We start from the raw sequence: 15,560 nt of genomic DNA on the forward strand, positions 1-15,560 counted from the left end.
ACGTGTGCTGCACTAACTGACAACAACTTGAGTAGTCAGTAAATAAGCCTGCCTGCTGCTTCATGGGCCGTTTTCCAACTGTGAGGCACTTACACTACACCAGGACACTGAAGAGAGCAGGAAGGTTAATTTGTGTCAGTCAAGCCACATAGCTGTAGCTCCATGGAATATGACATGGAACAAAAGGAAGAGACACTGTCGAGGCTGATAGGCCTAAAATTAGACCCACTGGCTTTAGTTTGGTTTTCAAGTGCATGCACATCATGTCAGCCCTCCTGCCTGCCTGTCTGGCTCCTGGAAGCATTGAGGGAAGTGAAATGTACTAGGATCCTGCTCTGCGTGGGTTTGCTGTTGCTTGATCACCCTTCTGAGAAGCTGTGATTTCATGTAGATTATAACCCTGGTTTTGGAGTTGCTGAGCTGATTTTCCAAGACACGGGATTTTTTTTTTTGTAAATGTTATTTTTAGGTTAGGTTCAGTTTTGGGCCTGTGGACCTGGATGGTTTCTCTTCAGAATAAAAGCTCCTGTAGTTTTGCCTAGAAGAAGTATCTTTACTTACCTAATACTTAATAATATTGGCTCCAAACTTCTGATCACGTTAGTAATGTAAAATTCTCTTGATTATCCAACACCAATTAACGAAAAGTTAAACTCCTGGTGTGAAATCCAGGCCCAACTGAAGTCAGTGAGAGTTTTCCTTTTGATTTCAGTAGGGCCTGGATTGACTCTAACATGAACTTATTCTGAAGAAGGTGCAATGCTGAATTTTCCTCCATTGTTCACTTATTGTCAATAAATAGATAGGTTTTAGAAATAAACCTAATTAGACCTTCTAGATTCAGACCTTAGTGTACTCAGACCTCCACTGTGCTTGCTTTTGGCCATCTGGATGGTCCTAACATCTGACTGGAATGCTCAGCATACTTGATTAACAAGAAACAGTTTCCAGGTAGTCACGTATTTAAAGAAAAAGCCCGATGACCTCATGCAATTACATGTCTGAAGAGTGGATACAATTAAGTGTTTTCTATTTACCTTTTCACCATTTTGAATCATTTTAACAAGTTGGGATGTATTCCCTATGTAGCTCTGGTAGTAGGATATCCCTAATGTCTTTCAGAATAGTAAAAGAGTCATATGTTTCTTTTGAACTATACCCTCTGTATTTGCATGCTCAATTATCATGAGGATACATGCAAATCCAATAACTGGTCCTGCAAATGGCTAGTTACTCATATAACTTACTTATGTATCCAGGTACAGGAATGTGGACACACAGTTGCATGTGCATTTTTGCTCAAAAATGTCAAGTATCCAGCTTTGAAACTTTGCTCCATAAAAACCTGGAAAACAGAGAAGGCACCATCCTGGATGAACATTCTGCCTCTAGCAAGGGCTTTCAAAATCCATAATGAATCTAGCCACTTCTTCATTATTTAACACATGGAAAAAATCCTTTCTGATTCTTGCAGGGATCAACTTATGCACGAGCTTTGATTACCACTATGTTAGCATGGATAACTTCTGCACTAGTGGTATAACGGGACATAAAATTAGCCAGTCTTTTTATTTGCTGCAGAGTGTAGTTATCTCTCAGAGCTCACGTGCCTTTGTTTATATGACTGTCCTCTCCCGGAGAAAGGCAGTTATAAATGCTAAAAGCAAACTCTTTATTTGGGGGGAGATGAAATTAGAGAACTGGAAGTGTACTTCTTGGAGTTTGGCAATGAACACGTTTTCACAGACATTATCATTTGTGGGATTTTTGCCACAGCTGTTTTTAATTCATCCTGAAATTAGATTACAGGGGAAAAATGTAGAACGGGAAAAGGGAGAGGAAAGGAAAGAGGAGAGAGAGGTGCATCTGTTTCTTCAGTGACCTGTATTATTCTTCTGAGAGCCCCAACCACAGCTGGGGGCTGTGAGAGAGGTTGACACTGTTGTCTAGAAAGCTTTTGAGCAGTACTGTAAAGGAACACATCTGATTTGGCTTGCTTACCAGTTACTGCCTTATGTCTATCAGAAACTGGAAATATTATGAATATGAAGCCACATGTGTAAATATTGAAAGTAAGAATGAAAGAATCTGATGATGATTTGGGTTCTTAATTATTTTAGGAAACATTTTTCTATAAATACTAATATTAATTCCAAATATGGTTCCAACCATTGTAGAAATTCTGGTGGGGGTTGGGAACCCAGTTGGGTTTTTTTAGAAAATTATTCTGAATGCAATAAAAACATGTTTTGTTTGATAACTACACATCTTATGGTATGAAAAATAAACAAACATTTTAAAAAGTGACACTCTGGGTGCAATTTCTGGAGTTGGATTCTTCTGCAATGCTGCATTGTGGGCAGATTATAGATGGATTTTCTTTTTCAGCTGATGAGTTGTGCCTTTTCTTTCCTTCAGTCTGTTTCTCAGCTACCAGATTCTCTCCTATTTATCATGTTCAGGTCATCATTCAACCTCCTGTTCTCCCTTTCTGTCCGCCTCTCCCTCACCAACCTCTCACCCCACTGTCCACTGCTTTCTCTGTCTGATCCAAACATCCACTGTCCCCAAAATTCAAACATTTTTGCACAGTTGAAAATGTTCAGGTTTGTCACGAATACTTTTCCTTTTGACATACTGCTTCTTGGCTCTAGACAGAAACAGTGATAAGCACTTGAGCAGGTTTGACATTCCATCCTGTTGGATTGGTACTTCCCACGAGCACGCCAGTATGTTACAACACACTGAAGAATCGTTCCCAGATATTGAACACCACAAATAAGGCTCTTGTGGTGTTTTCCTCAAATGAAAACAAGAACGTGCCAGAAATCTCACAAGAATTCCTATATTTGTAATACCTTTTAGATCAATTATACAGACCCAAGATTGAACCTATGGATGTTAATTCAAACCAAACTTTGTGAGCGTTGCCCATAACCACTTCCCCCTAAAGCCTACCTTCTCTACTTGGCTACATCACAACACGTACATTTTTAACAGTGAGAGTAATTAACCATTGGAACATGTTGTGGAGTCACCATCACTAACAATTTTTAAATCAAGATTGGATTTTTTTAAAGGAATTATTTTGGGGAAGTTCTATGGCCAGTGTTATGCAGGACATCACACAAGATAATCACTGTGGTCCCTTCTGGCCTTGGAATCTGAGTCTATTTATTTGACTACACCACCTTCTGACTCCCATACAAACTTCCTCCATTCCTGCTTCTTACCACTATGTGCTCCTTTTGTGTAAACAAGCATCAACACCACTGTCCAGTTTTTAAAAGGGGCAATGTTGTTACATAGTTACACTTCAAAATATCAAACCTGTAAGGGATGTGAAATGTTCTCGGACGGGTTGTACTGGCTTGTACCTGTGGGCAGCACTGTCCTTGCTGGAGGGAATGTTAGATCTGTTCAGGTGTTTAGCACTGTTTAGTTTTTCTACCTTCCTGTGGCTGGCATATCAATAAAATCTTTTGTAACAAAACCACCTAGGTTGGGGCTTTATTACAAATGTAGGCATTTTCCTTCACTTGGATGATTCTATAAGCCACTTGCCTAGGCTGCCAACATGTGCAAATTTGCTCATGTGAAGAAGGCAACCATAAGCTAACTCGAATCTCTTTATTAACACCAACTTTACTTAAACTTCCTGAGTAGGAACTGAATTATGTTTTAAATGACGGTTCTCCTGCACTCAGACCACTTATTATGGCTACATCCCTTATTGTGGAAGGTGTTTGGTTTGCGTTTTTCCTCTGGACATGTACATTTTCAGAAGTTATTTTCATAGTAACTGCCTAAGACTTAGTTCTTTATGTTAGTGAACAAGTGCCATTAACTATGTTATTGTAAGGATAGATGCTTTAAGGTCTGAATTCGTGCCTCCCTGTCATCTAGCAAAATAACTGTGATCGTGCACAACCGTTGTTTTTTTAAGGTAGGCTTTGTCCTACATAAATATATCAAGAAAATTGGCAGGGCAGACTAGGGGGACCACTGCAGGTGTTCTTCTCTGTCCCCTCTACACAAGTGGCATTTTAGGATTCTGATCAGACTAGAATTGATCTGGATAATTTAATAGGATTCGTTTTCAGTTTTTCTGTTCAGTCTTTCATTTCAAGCCCTTGTATTTCCATTTTCTGTGTACGCACCTTTGTAGTATATTATTCTATCATACACCCTTCAGACCACAAAGTGTCCAGAGTGGCATATTGAAGATCACTCTGCAGCTGGAGAGAATATTGTTTCTCAACACAGCTGTGCTACTCAGCAAGAGCCCAAAGCAAATTCAGGTTGCAATCCACTGTTCTTCACCTAACATGAAATAACAAATGAGAGAGTCTACTATAGGTGATTTGATCTGTATCAAATCAGTGATTCTTTACTGAAATAGAGTAATTAAATGTGCAGTAAAGTATGAGAAAAGTGCCACCAAATTCCCACCATCCCAACCCCTGAAACAAACACACACCCCGGAGCAGTTCAGTTTGACAGCATGCTACCTACGTTTATACCATAACTACAGTTGTGAGTATTTTCGTAATAGGTAGAGGCAAACTCTTCTTAAAGGGTTAGGAATTAAAGGTTGTGTCAGAGAATTGGATATGTAATTTTCTCAAGATCTTCATTAATTTATTTTTTTGAATTTTTATTGATGACTTTTTGGGTTTGACCTCAAATAGTCAGCCACAAGCTCCTCATTGGGTATAAGAAGTTGAATGTTGTGCTGTGCTACGTATCATTGGAAAGAAAACTCTCCTTAGACTTTGAAAAGCAGTCTTCATATATGAACTCAGGGTCATGATAATTTGGGAATTCTTAATCAACTTGTTCCTCAGATGCTTCCGCTAGCAGAAAGACAAAGCCTCCCAATGTATGTGCTGTTGAGTTAGTGATGACTTGTGTGTGGTATCAGTAGTGCTGTTTACAGAGTTACTGTACATCTGTAAAGTACACACTCATGTCCTGATCTCACTTGATAACAGAAGTGATTCATGTTTGTTTGGAAAGCTGTTGAATTACCACTGTGTACAAATAAGCAGCACTGGGAATGAAACAAAGAGAAGTCTACAAACAAAGTACTGCCCCCTTGAAATTTTTTTTATCCTTATTTAGAAACACCTTTGATAACCTGTTCTTGTCCCTCTGAAACAGCAGTAGATCAAAGTGCACCATGGAACTTTTAGCACATGGCAGCATGGTCCACATGGATACTTAAGGTATGTCTACACTGAATTTTAAAACCCACTGCAGTGAGTCTCAGAGCCTGGGTCTACAGACTTGGACTCGCACTGTGATGCTAAAAACAGTTGTGTCAATGCTGTGGCTCGGGCTGGAGCATGGGATCTGAAGTTTCCCCCGCTTCTGGCTGCACAGCCTGAGCCCAGATGTCTAAACTGCTGGTCCTAGTGCTGTAGTGCAAGCCCGAATCTGTAGACCCGGGCTATGAGACTTATTGCCGTAGGTTTTTAATGCAGTGTAGACAGCATAAGAGCATAGAGTTACACCCCAGCTTGCCATGCACTAAGTCTCTATATAGATAAACCCCAAATGCTTCATGCAAAATACAGTACTATCCCAGCTACATAACTAATATCACTAGTCAAAATGTTTCTATTGAAATTTTTTGTTTTTTGAAAAACTGTTTCATTCAATTCAAACTGTTTCATGGAACCTGTTAAGTTTCTGTAACATTTTAGATTATTCAACAAAAAAATTTTGAAACAAAATTTTCATTTTGAACTGAGCATTATGTTTTGGTTTGCATTTTGAAAACAGAAATGAAACAAAAATTTCAGTTAGAAAAGAAACAAAGCAAAAATGTTCATTGCATTTTGGATTTTGAAAGATGAACATTACAATTAGAAACAACTCTGATAACAAACCTCCTTGGAAACTGCTTTGATAGTATCCAGTTCAATGGGTTCATCGAGGGATATACTTGGGATAGGCAGTGAAAGTGTACTTATTCTGAAGATAACTACAAATATGGGACAGTAGCTTTGCCTTCTCAGAGCAAAATCCTACCTTGACATAAGACCCATGTAATCCTAGTGGGTTTATGCAATTGCACAGAGGTAAGTGATGACTGACTTTGGTCATTATTTGGCTGGTTATCTTAGTTGTGCTGTCACTGTGTGGTGACACAGAGCTTGGAATTTGGTACAGAATAGAAGCTCCAGTTGACAGTACCTCATTTATTTGTAGGTATTTATTTATTCTATGTTGCTATCTTCTTCTTTAGGTGATGCAGTTCTGCAGTGGTTCTCACTGAAAGTTTGTTGTATAGGCTGCAGTTCAGCAAAGCATTTAAACATGTGCATAAGTCCCGTGAAAGTCAACAGAAGGGGCAGGACAATGGAGATTCAGGCTCTAGGAATTTGCACTTGAATCAGGGTAGCTACACTAGCGCAAAAAAACCCCAACCAGTATAGACAAGGCATTAGGGCCCAGTGAAGGCTCCACTAAATCACAGGGCATTTTGCTGTTAATGTCAATGGGAACAGAATGTGGGGTAAAGCCTCTAGATAGTTTGCTTTTAACAAACAAAAGAGAATGTAGGTGCGACCTGATCTTATTTTTTAAAACATTCCTCTCACTGTGGTGGTTCTTTCTTTCTTTGGATGACATCATGCAATGAATTTTTCTCTCTTTTTAAAGATTTTTTTATGGAAGGCTTAAAGAAATGTAAGGTTGTGTACAGGGCCAGCTCCAGGTTTTCTGCTGCCCCAAGAGGAGGGGGGGGGAAAAGCTGCGGCAGCGCGATCGCGCCACTCCACTCTTCGGCGGCAATTCAGTGGCAGGTCCTTCGTTCCGAGAGGGACTGGGGGACTCACCGCCAAATTGCCGCCGAAGACCCGGACGTGCCGCCCCAATAGCGGCCGGAGTGCCACCCCTTGGTATTGGCCGCCCCAAGCACCTGCTTCTTTAGCTGGTGCCTGGAGCCGGCCCTGGTTGTGTAATACCAAAGAAACTGCAAAATAATTAGAATAGTACAGAGGAAAAAATAGTAGTGAGCTAAGCAGTAGTGAGAACTCTGTAATGTGAGTCCTACATTTATAGCAAATCTCCCCTATTGCAGCTGATTCTTCTCCCACTGCTTGCATATCTGGGTATGTCTATAGAACCTGCAGCAGGCGACAAGCCTCCCAGCCCGGGTTGATTGACTTGGGCTAACAGGTAGGTGTGGAGAAGCCCACCTCCTTCCTAGCTTTCAGAGCCCCTGCTCCAGCCCGAGCTGCAACTTCAAAGCACTGTCTACGTAGCTGTTTTTAGACTACTGGTGTGAGCCCTGCTAGCTCATGTGTGTCAGCCTGGGCTGGGAGGCTCACTGCTGCAGGCCGTGTAGACATACTCTCAGGTGCTTACTCAGTCTTTACTCGGACAAACTCCGAGTGCAGGAGGACCTTTTTTAAATAAGCCTGTGGAGTCGAACTAGAGCACATATTCCATGGAACTGATTCAATAAACTGTTATGTCAGATGCTACGCAGAATAGTCCAGTTGTTTGCCATTTTTTGCGCAAAGGAAAAGCTCAATCTACAGTAAATCTCTCTTGGCCTCTGAAAATATACAAGTATCTACACTGTAAACTGTTTTAAAGACTCCACAACTGCTTCCACCTTATAACAGCCTAGATATGATCTTTTACATTTCACCCACTAAGTAAACTTTTAAAAGGCTGACCCTCTTTTGTCCCATGTAATCTGATCTACCTATCGCCATCAAGGGACATCTGGGATTCATCTTATCTTTTCCACTGGCTCGTTGATTAATAGAAAGTGTTTTGAATTGGATTCAAATATGGCAGAACTCCACGGACCTTATGAATTACAATAGGGGCAAATAAAAGGTCAGGTTAAAAAAAAAATTGGAGGGGAGGGAGTGAATGAAGCCTTAATAATGCAGTCAGGATTAGGTGCTTAAGAGATGAGGCTGAAACTTGTGTTTATTTTAAAATAGTAGGTTTATACACCTAAGGGAATTTCTGGCCATCATTAAAGTGAAGTCTGTTTTCACAGGGATGGAGACAATCTCGACCTGACTGGATTAACTGAGTTTATGGACATCCTGCACTGACTCCGTTGGTCAGAAATATTCCACAAACCTTTGTATGTTGATGATCATGAAACAGCCTTCTACACCTAGCAGAGTGATTCTAGGCAAAGTTAATGCAGGAACTGATGCCTTTTTTTTTTTTCTCAACTCATTAGACTTTTGCCTGCCCTGAGAAGCCTTAATGAGGAGGGAGGGGAGAACAGCTGAAAAGAGACTTAAGTTGAATGAGTCTTTCCATTCTATCCATCTCTTTCTGATTCTCCAGGGAGCGGAAAGGCCTTTATGCCCTATTTCTACCCAAGCCCACAGCCATCTTTTCTAAAAAATATTAAAATTTGAATGTAGTGCTAAGCTAGAGTAACTCCCATCTCAGGTTCAGTCAGCTTGGCAGGTTACTCTTCCAGGGCTAGATACTTAACTGGTATAAAACCGTTAATGCTGTAGGGGTGCAATGGAGCTATGCCAGTTTACACTAGTGGAGAATCTTCCAACTCTCCCAACCCCATCCATTTGCAACAGCTGACCTTCTTTTTTTTTTTTTTAATGGTTGGAGCAAAGCATTTTCAGAGGTGGAAAAGCATCATGAAATCAGACCCTATGGTTTCTGCTGACTGAAAAACTGTTCGTCTGACATTTAAATTTTAAAAAGTGAGGTGCAGGGAGATTGTGACAGAAAAGAAAAGAAAGTTCATTATCTTATATGAAGGTGTAATAATTGTTTAGCAGTAAAACATATTTTACAGGGTGGAACAAACATGTGGCCAAATATCATGACTTCGTCTTGCCTGCTCATTCAGCAGCTACAATACCAATTTTTAGACTCTAAGCTCTTTGGGGCAGGGACTATATTCTGTCTTTAATTGAATGGTTGCACAATGCCCAAAACAATGAGGCTCTGCCCACTACCATAATACAAACAACAAATAATAATACTTACCAAAAAAAAAAAAAAAAACCCCACCACCCCTGGACATGAGGGGGAAAAAAGATGAGCCAAATTCTGTACTGACTTTCACTCCATATGTCCTCATTGTACCCCATATAGTGGAAGAAAGAATTTGGACTGTTATTTTTCTTAATGGTCTCCCTTTGGGTGTAAAAAGATACGAATTGCTTACATTTCCAAGCAGAATCACAGAATAAAAGTGTGTGTGTGTGTGTGTGTACACATGGCAGTGAAATTCACCCCAAGCCCAGTGGAGGGGCTCAAACAAGGCCTTCAAACACGTTTAGCACCATCAATGGGAAAGAAGTGGCATACATGGCTTGTAATGGTTCTCTGCACAACAGGGTCAAATTCTCACCCTCTTGTGCATGTGCATGCCAGTATGTGTATGCTTGTGCAGTATAGGTATGGATGCTTACATTTATTCTTTGAATGGCTTCAAGTTTCCCATGAAAACTTCTTTTAAAAACTAGCTCTATATGCTATTCAAATCCATTGTTTTATTCTGATCAGGGAAATCAAAGACTGGAAGTAGTTAACATTGGGTCTTGGTCACCTGCAATGTCCTGAGAGCTTATGTTGACTTTGTATTTTTATTTCTTTGATTTAAAAATAAAACCCAAATAAACAAATGTAGTGAAACGTGTACAAAGCAGGATTATGAACTCTCCATGTTGTGCATTTTATTGGGCCTTTTGTCTTCATAAAAATAAAACTGTACAAGCCAGGAAGTTTTGAAGGCAGAGCCAAGCTAGAACCAAACAAGAGTTCTGGCTTGGCTCTGTGAGCTACAGCATAAGCCAAGCTATTAGACCTGACTCTATACACTTATGGACAGGAAAATTCAGAGAGGGATATGCACTGTAAGGTTTTTGTGGCAGGAAGTGAGGCCACAGATTGTCCTGAACGCATAGCTAAACCAGATCTTGGGTCAAGCTTTGATTGCCTTGTTCACCTTTGTTTAAAAGTAGAACGGAAGGCCCAATTCTGCCTGCAGATACACATCTATGGAGGCAGAACTGGACCTAGAATATGAATCTACTCTACTCTGTTCAGTCTGTGTAAAGGGTGCCCAAACTTTCCCCCATGCAGATCCACATTGGCGGTTTGCCAGGAGCATGAGGAGGGGCACAACTAACTTGTGTTTAATTTTACAGGGTTTTTTTTAGAATGGAAAATAAATGCATCTAGACATAACATGTATGTGTTCCTGTATTCTTCCATTATGGATTAACAGAAGTTGTGTGTTGTCTGAGTTCTGCAGCAGTAAAGCCTGCAGTTGACCCACTTTGTCCTCACCCACTACACTTATAGGGAGAGGGTGATTGAGGCCCATGTTAGAACTTCAATGTACATTACTCTAGAGTAGGGGGCAGCCAAAGTCCCTTTTCCCACCGCTCCTCCGACTGTCAAAGTTGTGCTGTTGTCTGCTATGGGGACACCATTTATTTCACACTCTAAGCATGGAAGACATCCATCCCCTCCCAGTGTGGGCATAGTACATGGGAGACCCAGGCTCAAATCCTTGCTCTGCAGGATTCCTAGGCAAGTGCCCTAACCACTAGGCTATTGTGTCAGTCTTTCTTTGTGGCTCAATGAATAGTTAATTATTTATACAAAGTGGAATAGCTCCAACAGGAGAGATTGAACCTGCTCTGAATCAGGCAGAGCAGCATCTTGAGCCCAGGTCTCCTATATCCCAGGCAAGTGCCATAAACACAGGGCCATTGGCTGTTATTGCTTGTTTTTTAACACTTTTTTTTTTTTTTTTTTTTGCAAGGTCTAGTTTTAGTTCTAGTTCCAAAGCGGAACAAAAACAAATGTCGAAACATTGCATTTTTTCACGAAACAGAATATTTGTTTTCCGTGCAGCCCGAGTGCACCATAAAAAGTGTCTCCCAGTTTGCTCACAAGAGTAATCTGAAAGCTTGCCAAGTAAGAAATACTACTTCTTAGAACCTGATCAATACAAGCCATAAAGTTTTTAAGTTTTAAAATTTACCTGCAACACTCACAATGACTGTACCTTTCTTACCGAACAATGTAGAAATTGGAACTGTTTAAAAATACCAGCAAGGAGTTAACAAATGGAAGTGCAAGAGAAGTATTGTAAATAGGTAGCACAGCAGAAACTGGGAGTGATGGTATAAAACTGAGAGGACACATTTTGGCTAAATAGCAGGAAGGCTTTTCTTTGGACAAAGCTATCGAGAAAGATGTTGGAATCTCCATCAGAGAAGAGGTTTACTTCAAGGCAAGACTAGATGTACAGGAAGCTAATAAGGATACTGTAGAATTTTGTGAATACTAGGATCATTGTAGTTAGATATGCTAAAGACCTATTGAATCAAGACCAGGGTCCATTTTTATATTCCTTAGTAGATAAAAGATATAGCCCCCAGATAAAGGAGGTGACAGATATAACACTGAACCAGCACTTAAACACCAAGAAGAATAGCCTTCACTGCAGAAACAGGGTGAGCTAGGGAGGATTCAAGGGTCACTGAAATCCTAATGCAGCAGCGTTGCAAACTCTTGCTATTTTACCACAGATCTTGTGATATTTAGTGTTTATCCTGTAGACCCAGAGCCTGAAATCATTTGATTATTTAAGACTCTTGGCTTCCATTTAATAAAAAAAGGAGTTTTTAGCCCTGTGGTTGCAGAGAAAAGCTTCAAAATGTGAAACCTACGGGATCAAAAAGCAGAAGACAAATTTTACTATTTTTAGAAATCTCATGATTTTAAGTCAATCTCATGATTTCATAAGACTCAACTAAATATTTTTGAATGCTAAGGCTTAGCAATACTGATACGGTACCTCTCTGTCTATGGAACGCATTCAGCTGTCATCTCAGAGAGAGCAGTTCAAATAAGATCTGTATTCACCAATAAGTGAAATCTGTACTGGGTGGTCTGAATATTCAGCAGCTAGCAGTCCTTATCACATAATTTATTGCAAACTAGGGCATTTATGTCTGCACCCAAAATGTTTCAGAAACCTTCCCAGAGAGCTTAACAAAGGATTTTGTTTTTAACATTTGTACAGCGAAATCTAAAAAATTGCTGATTCTGTGGATTGTGAAATCTGTGCCTGTATTAGCCAGGTTGAAGTAATACAAATATACGTAGCATTTTTCTGGCTCTTGTTGCTTCACTGACTGATTTAGGTCACTTTGGGGGGTGGGGAAGCTAGTTAGGAATGCTTATACAAACAAACATTTGAATTGAGTAATATGTGATATATTTTTTTTCGAAAGGAAAAAGAAAAGTTAGCTAAAGATTTGTGTGTGTATGTAGTTTTAAAGTTAATAAGAATGTTTAATGACTGATAAGTTTTATGGGTAGGACAAGCATGTGTCTGTCCTATGCTGAAACATATTTCCTAGTGGTGTTGGTGTTTTTCAGTATTGCTACAGTAATCCCCTGAATGCATAGTAGTCTGGTGAACTATCGGCAGATAAAATGGCATGGAATACTTTGACCAGTGTGTTGCCTAAGTGAAAAACTCCTACATCTAAGTGTGTTACTCTGGTGCTGCCAGTTGTATATCCTTTGACAAAAATGTAATTAGCCCCCTTGGAGCTCACCTCTCTCCCTTTTCTCCTCTTCAGGATTGCCCTCCAGAAGCCGGTGATTTTCGGGCCCAGCAGTGTTCTGCTCATAATGATGTCAAGTACCAGGGACAGTTTTATGAATGGCTTCCTGTCTCTAATGACCCTGACAACCCGTGTTCACTGAAGTGCCAAGCCAAAGGGACAACCCTTGTTGTGGAACTGGCTCCGAAGGTTCTTGACGGCACGCGATGCTACACTGAGTCACTGGATATGTGCATTAGTGGCTTGTGCCAAGTAAGCAGGGAGTTCTTATTCTAGCATATGTTGTAATGATTCTTTTCCTGAATATCTGTCTGTCACTCACTCCTTCTTTCTCTTCTCCTCCATCCCCCCCTTTATTTGCTCAGCTGTAGGGTTTTCTTTTTATGTATTTCTATTTTCACAATCATTTTAATATGCTTTCTGTAAAGTACTATAGGAAGAGCTGAGCAGATTCATGAAACAAAGGGATTTTTCTCTTTTCGGGGGGAGGGGGACGACTTTCCCTTCTTTTCACCTGGAAAAAATGTGGTTGATGGTTCCTGCATTTTATACATTTAGTTATAGCAGCTGATCCTATTGGAAAAAATACCCTAAAAAGGAACAATTTAATATTTAATTATATTTTAAAACTTCCCAGGATTGAGGAAATTAATCTGCCCTTGAATATTACTATTCAAATTATTCTCTCTAAAAGTCACAAACAATATAGTGATTCAGTGGATGGAGCACTAAACTGGAAACTCAGCCAGTGATTTGTTGAGTAACTCTGAGCAAGTCACTTAGTCTTTCTATGCCTCGGTTTCCCCATCTGTAAAATAGGGAAAATATTGTTAACCCGGCTCTGCAAAGTACTTTGAGATTTACAGGTGGAAGGGGCTGTCAAAATGCTCTGTATTAGCTTTGATTTTTCAGATTTACTTATTGATTCTTTAATTATTTTATTGATTTTCTAATTCATCTAATTTCTTCCATTGCACTGGTTTAGCATTGCTATTTATTTTTGAGATTGTACTTAAATTGTCACACATGGGGCTATCTAGAGACTGGATGGACTTAAACTCTAAACTTTGGGGAGGTTCAGATTGAGATCTGAACTCAGCTGCTGGGGCTCTATCTCTCTCATGTGACAAACCAGAACTTTGGATCCAAACATCCCTGAACTTCGGAAGACTCTGGATCCAGATCCAAACTTCCAGGCTCAGCTCCATCTCCAATCCTACATATTTTTAATACTTTATTAGGTTTGTGAATGGATTTTCAGCTGCATTCTCATTCTTAGTTTTTTTCCCCATTTACTTTTTCTCTTTGATGTTCTACTCTGACCCAGCAGTGGTCTTTATAGTTAGTGGGAATTTGAAACTGAATGGTATAGGGTATATAGAACAGACCTCACTTATCTGATTGACCTCATTTGTGATCTGAAACAGGGTGATGTCTCTTGGCTTCAGCTGAGGACATAAATGTTTCTTAAAAGTGAAGTTTGCATAATTGGGGAATCCCACTTCTAGTTGTTTTGCAGTTTATCCAAGAAGGTGCCCAAGAGCCTGGGTAGAGAAATGAGTTTGTTAAAGTGTTTTAGCTAAAGCAAGCTGGGAACTGGGAGCAGTATGTTCTTTGGGTCAGAACCCCAGCTTTATAACTCCTTGCCAGAAGTGATCAGTTTGGGTCCAAACCTGACTTGTGTTTAGGTCCAAATGTAAGATGCACTTTTCTGAGAAAGACTTCCCCCAGGAATAGTACTCATAACCAACACCCACCACTAAAACCAGTAAAACAAGCGCATTTCCATTTGCACGTCCCTACTTCTTCCTGGAGGAATGGAAAGTAACTGCACCATTTCTACTGTGAACTCTGATACTGCTTAACTTTCTATGCTGCTTAGACACCAAGGGGACAGGTGCATTCAGTATTTCTAAGATAAATAGATAAGTTCTTTAGCTGCTGTTCTAAAGCACGTTAGTACCAGCCTTAGCTGAGAAACTTCGGCTACACTGATCTTTTCCTTAGATGTATCAACCATGTATATGTGGCATAATTTTTAAATTCATAAATAAAATGATCAACTCTTTTCCAAGATCTTGGAAATTATCTTAACCATAAGTATTATTACTCCAAAATTTTCCTCATGATTTGTGACCTATATAAATATTGCATAATTTCTGACCAAAAAAAATTCCATGTCTCATAATGAATTAACATTGAGATTTCTGTACCTTTTATACTTAAGACAACTTAGGGGTTCAGTCATTGCACCACCTCTGCATCTGGCCAACTGTATTTACTCTTTGTGTCTGATGAAGAAACACAATCTGAGTTGTAGTTTTAATGTACCTGCTATGCTGAAAAAGTTAGTGACTCCTGAGAGCATGGGACAGGGCTAGGAGTGTAGATGAGCAAAGGGAAAAGACTCTTGTATCCTTGTTAAAATTAGTAATGGGGGAACCTTTTGGCCTGGAGGTTCTATTTGGATAAACTCTCAGCTGCATACATTTTGGGTGTATATAGATTTTAGGGGAGGAAAAATAATCCTTTCAAGTTAATATTTTACATTAAGGCAGAGCTAGCATATCCAGGTTGGTAACCCATTGTTAATCAGGTCCATAAACTTTAACCTTAACATCTCAAAACTCAAAGTAACTTTTTCTATCTATATTTCTGTGATATTTTCACCGGAGATGACATCACAATTGTGTCAATGAGGGCACCATAGCAGACAGTTTCAAGTCTGCAGCCATGTGGATTTGTCATGGCTACAGAAAAAGGCAACCTTCAAAGGTCACAGCTGCAAATTTACTGTAAGGTCCTTCTATGACCCTGGAGTGACAGCGTGTTTATGAATAGGCTGGTTGCAAGCCCCAAGATCACTCTGTCACAGGGAGGTAGGGGTACCTTTTCTAGATTATTCATGCTGAAATTGTCACAAAATCCAAGAAAGTCAAAAAGTGTCTT

General features: G+C 39.8%; 1 protein-coding gene across 2 annotated transcripts in view; it reads left to right on the top strand.

The window, feature by feature from the left end:
- The window catches only part of ADAMTSL1 (ADAMTS like 1), a 274,580-nt gene that overhangs the window by 53,391 nt on the left and 205,629 nt on the right, over positions 1-15,560 (top strand). For both annotated transcript variants that reach the window (XM_026652366.2, XM_026652367.2), the window contains exon 4: positions 12,627-12,863. In XM_026652366.2, the coding sequence (XP_026508151.1) occupies positions 12,627-12,863 (237 nt within the window). The remainder of the gene's footprint in view (positions 1-12,626; positions 12,864-15,560) is intronic.

This window comes from Terrapene carolina, unplaced genomic scaffold (assembly GCF_002925995.2).
Source record: "Terrapene carolina triunguis isolate 2854851 unplaced genomic scaffold, T_m_triunguis-2.0 Scaffold113, whole genome shotgun sequence".
NCBI classification, from domain to species: domain Eukaryota; kingdom Metazoa; phylum Chordata; order Testudines; family Emydidae; genus Terrapene; species Terrapene triunguis.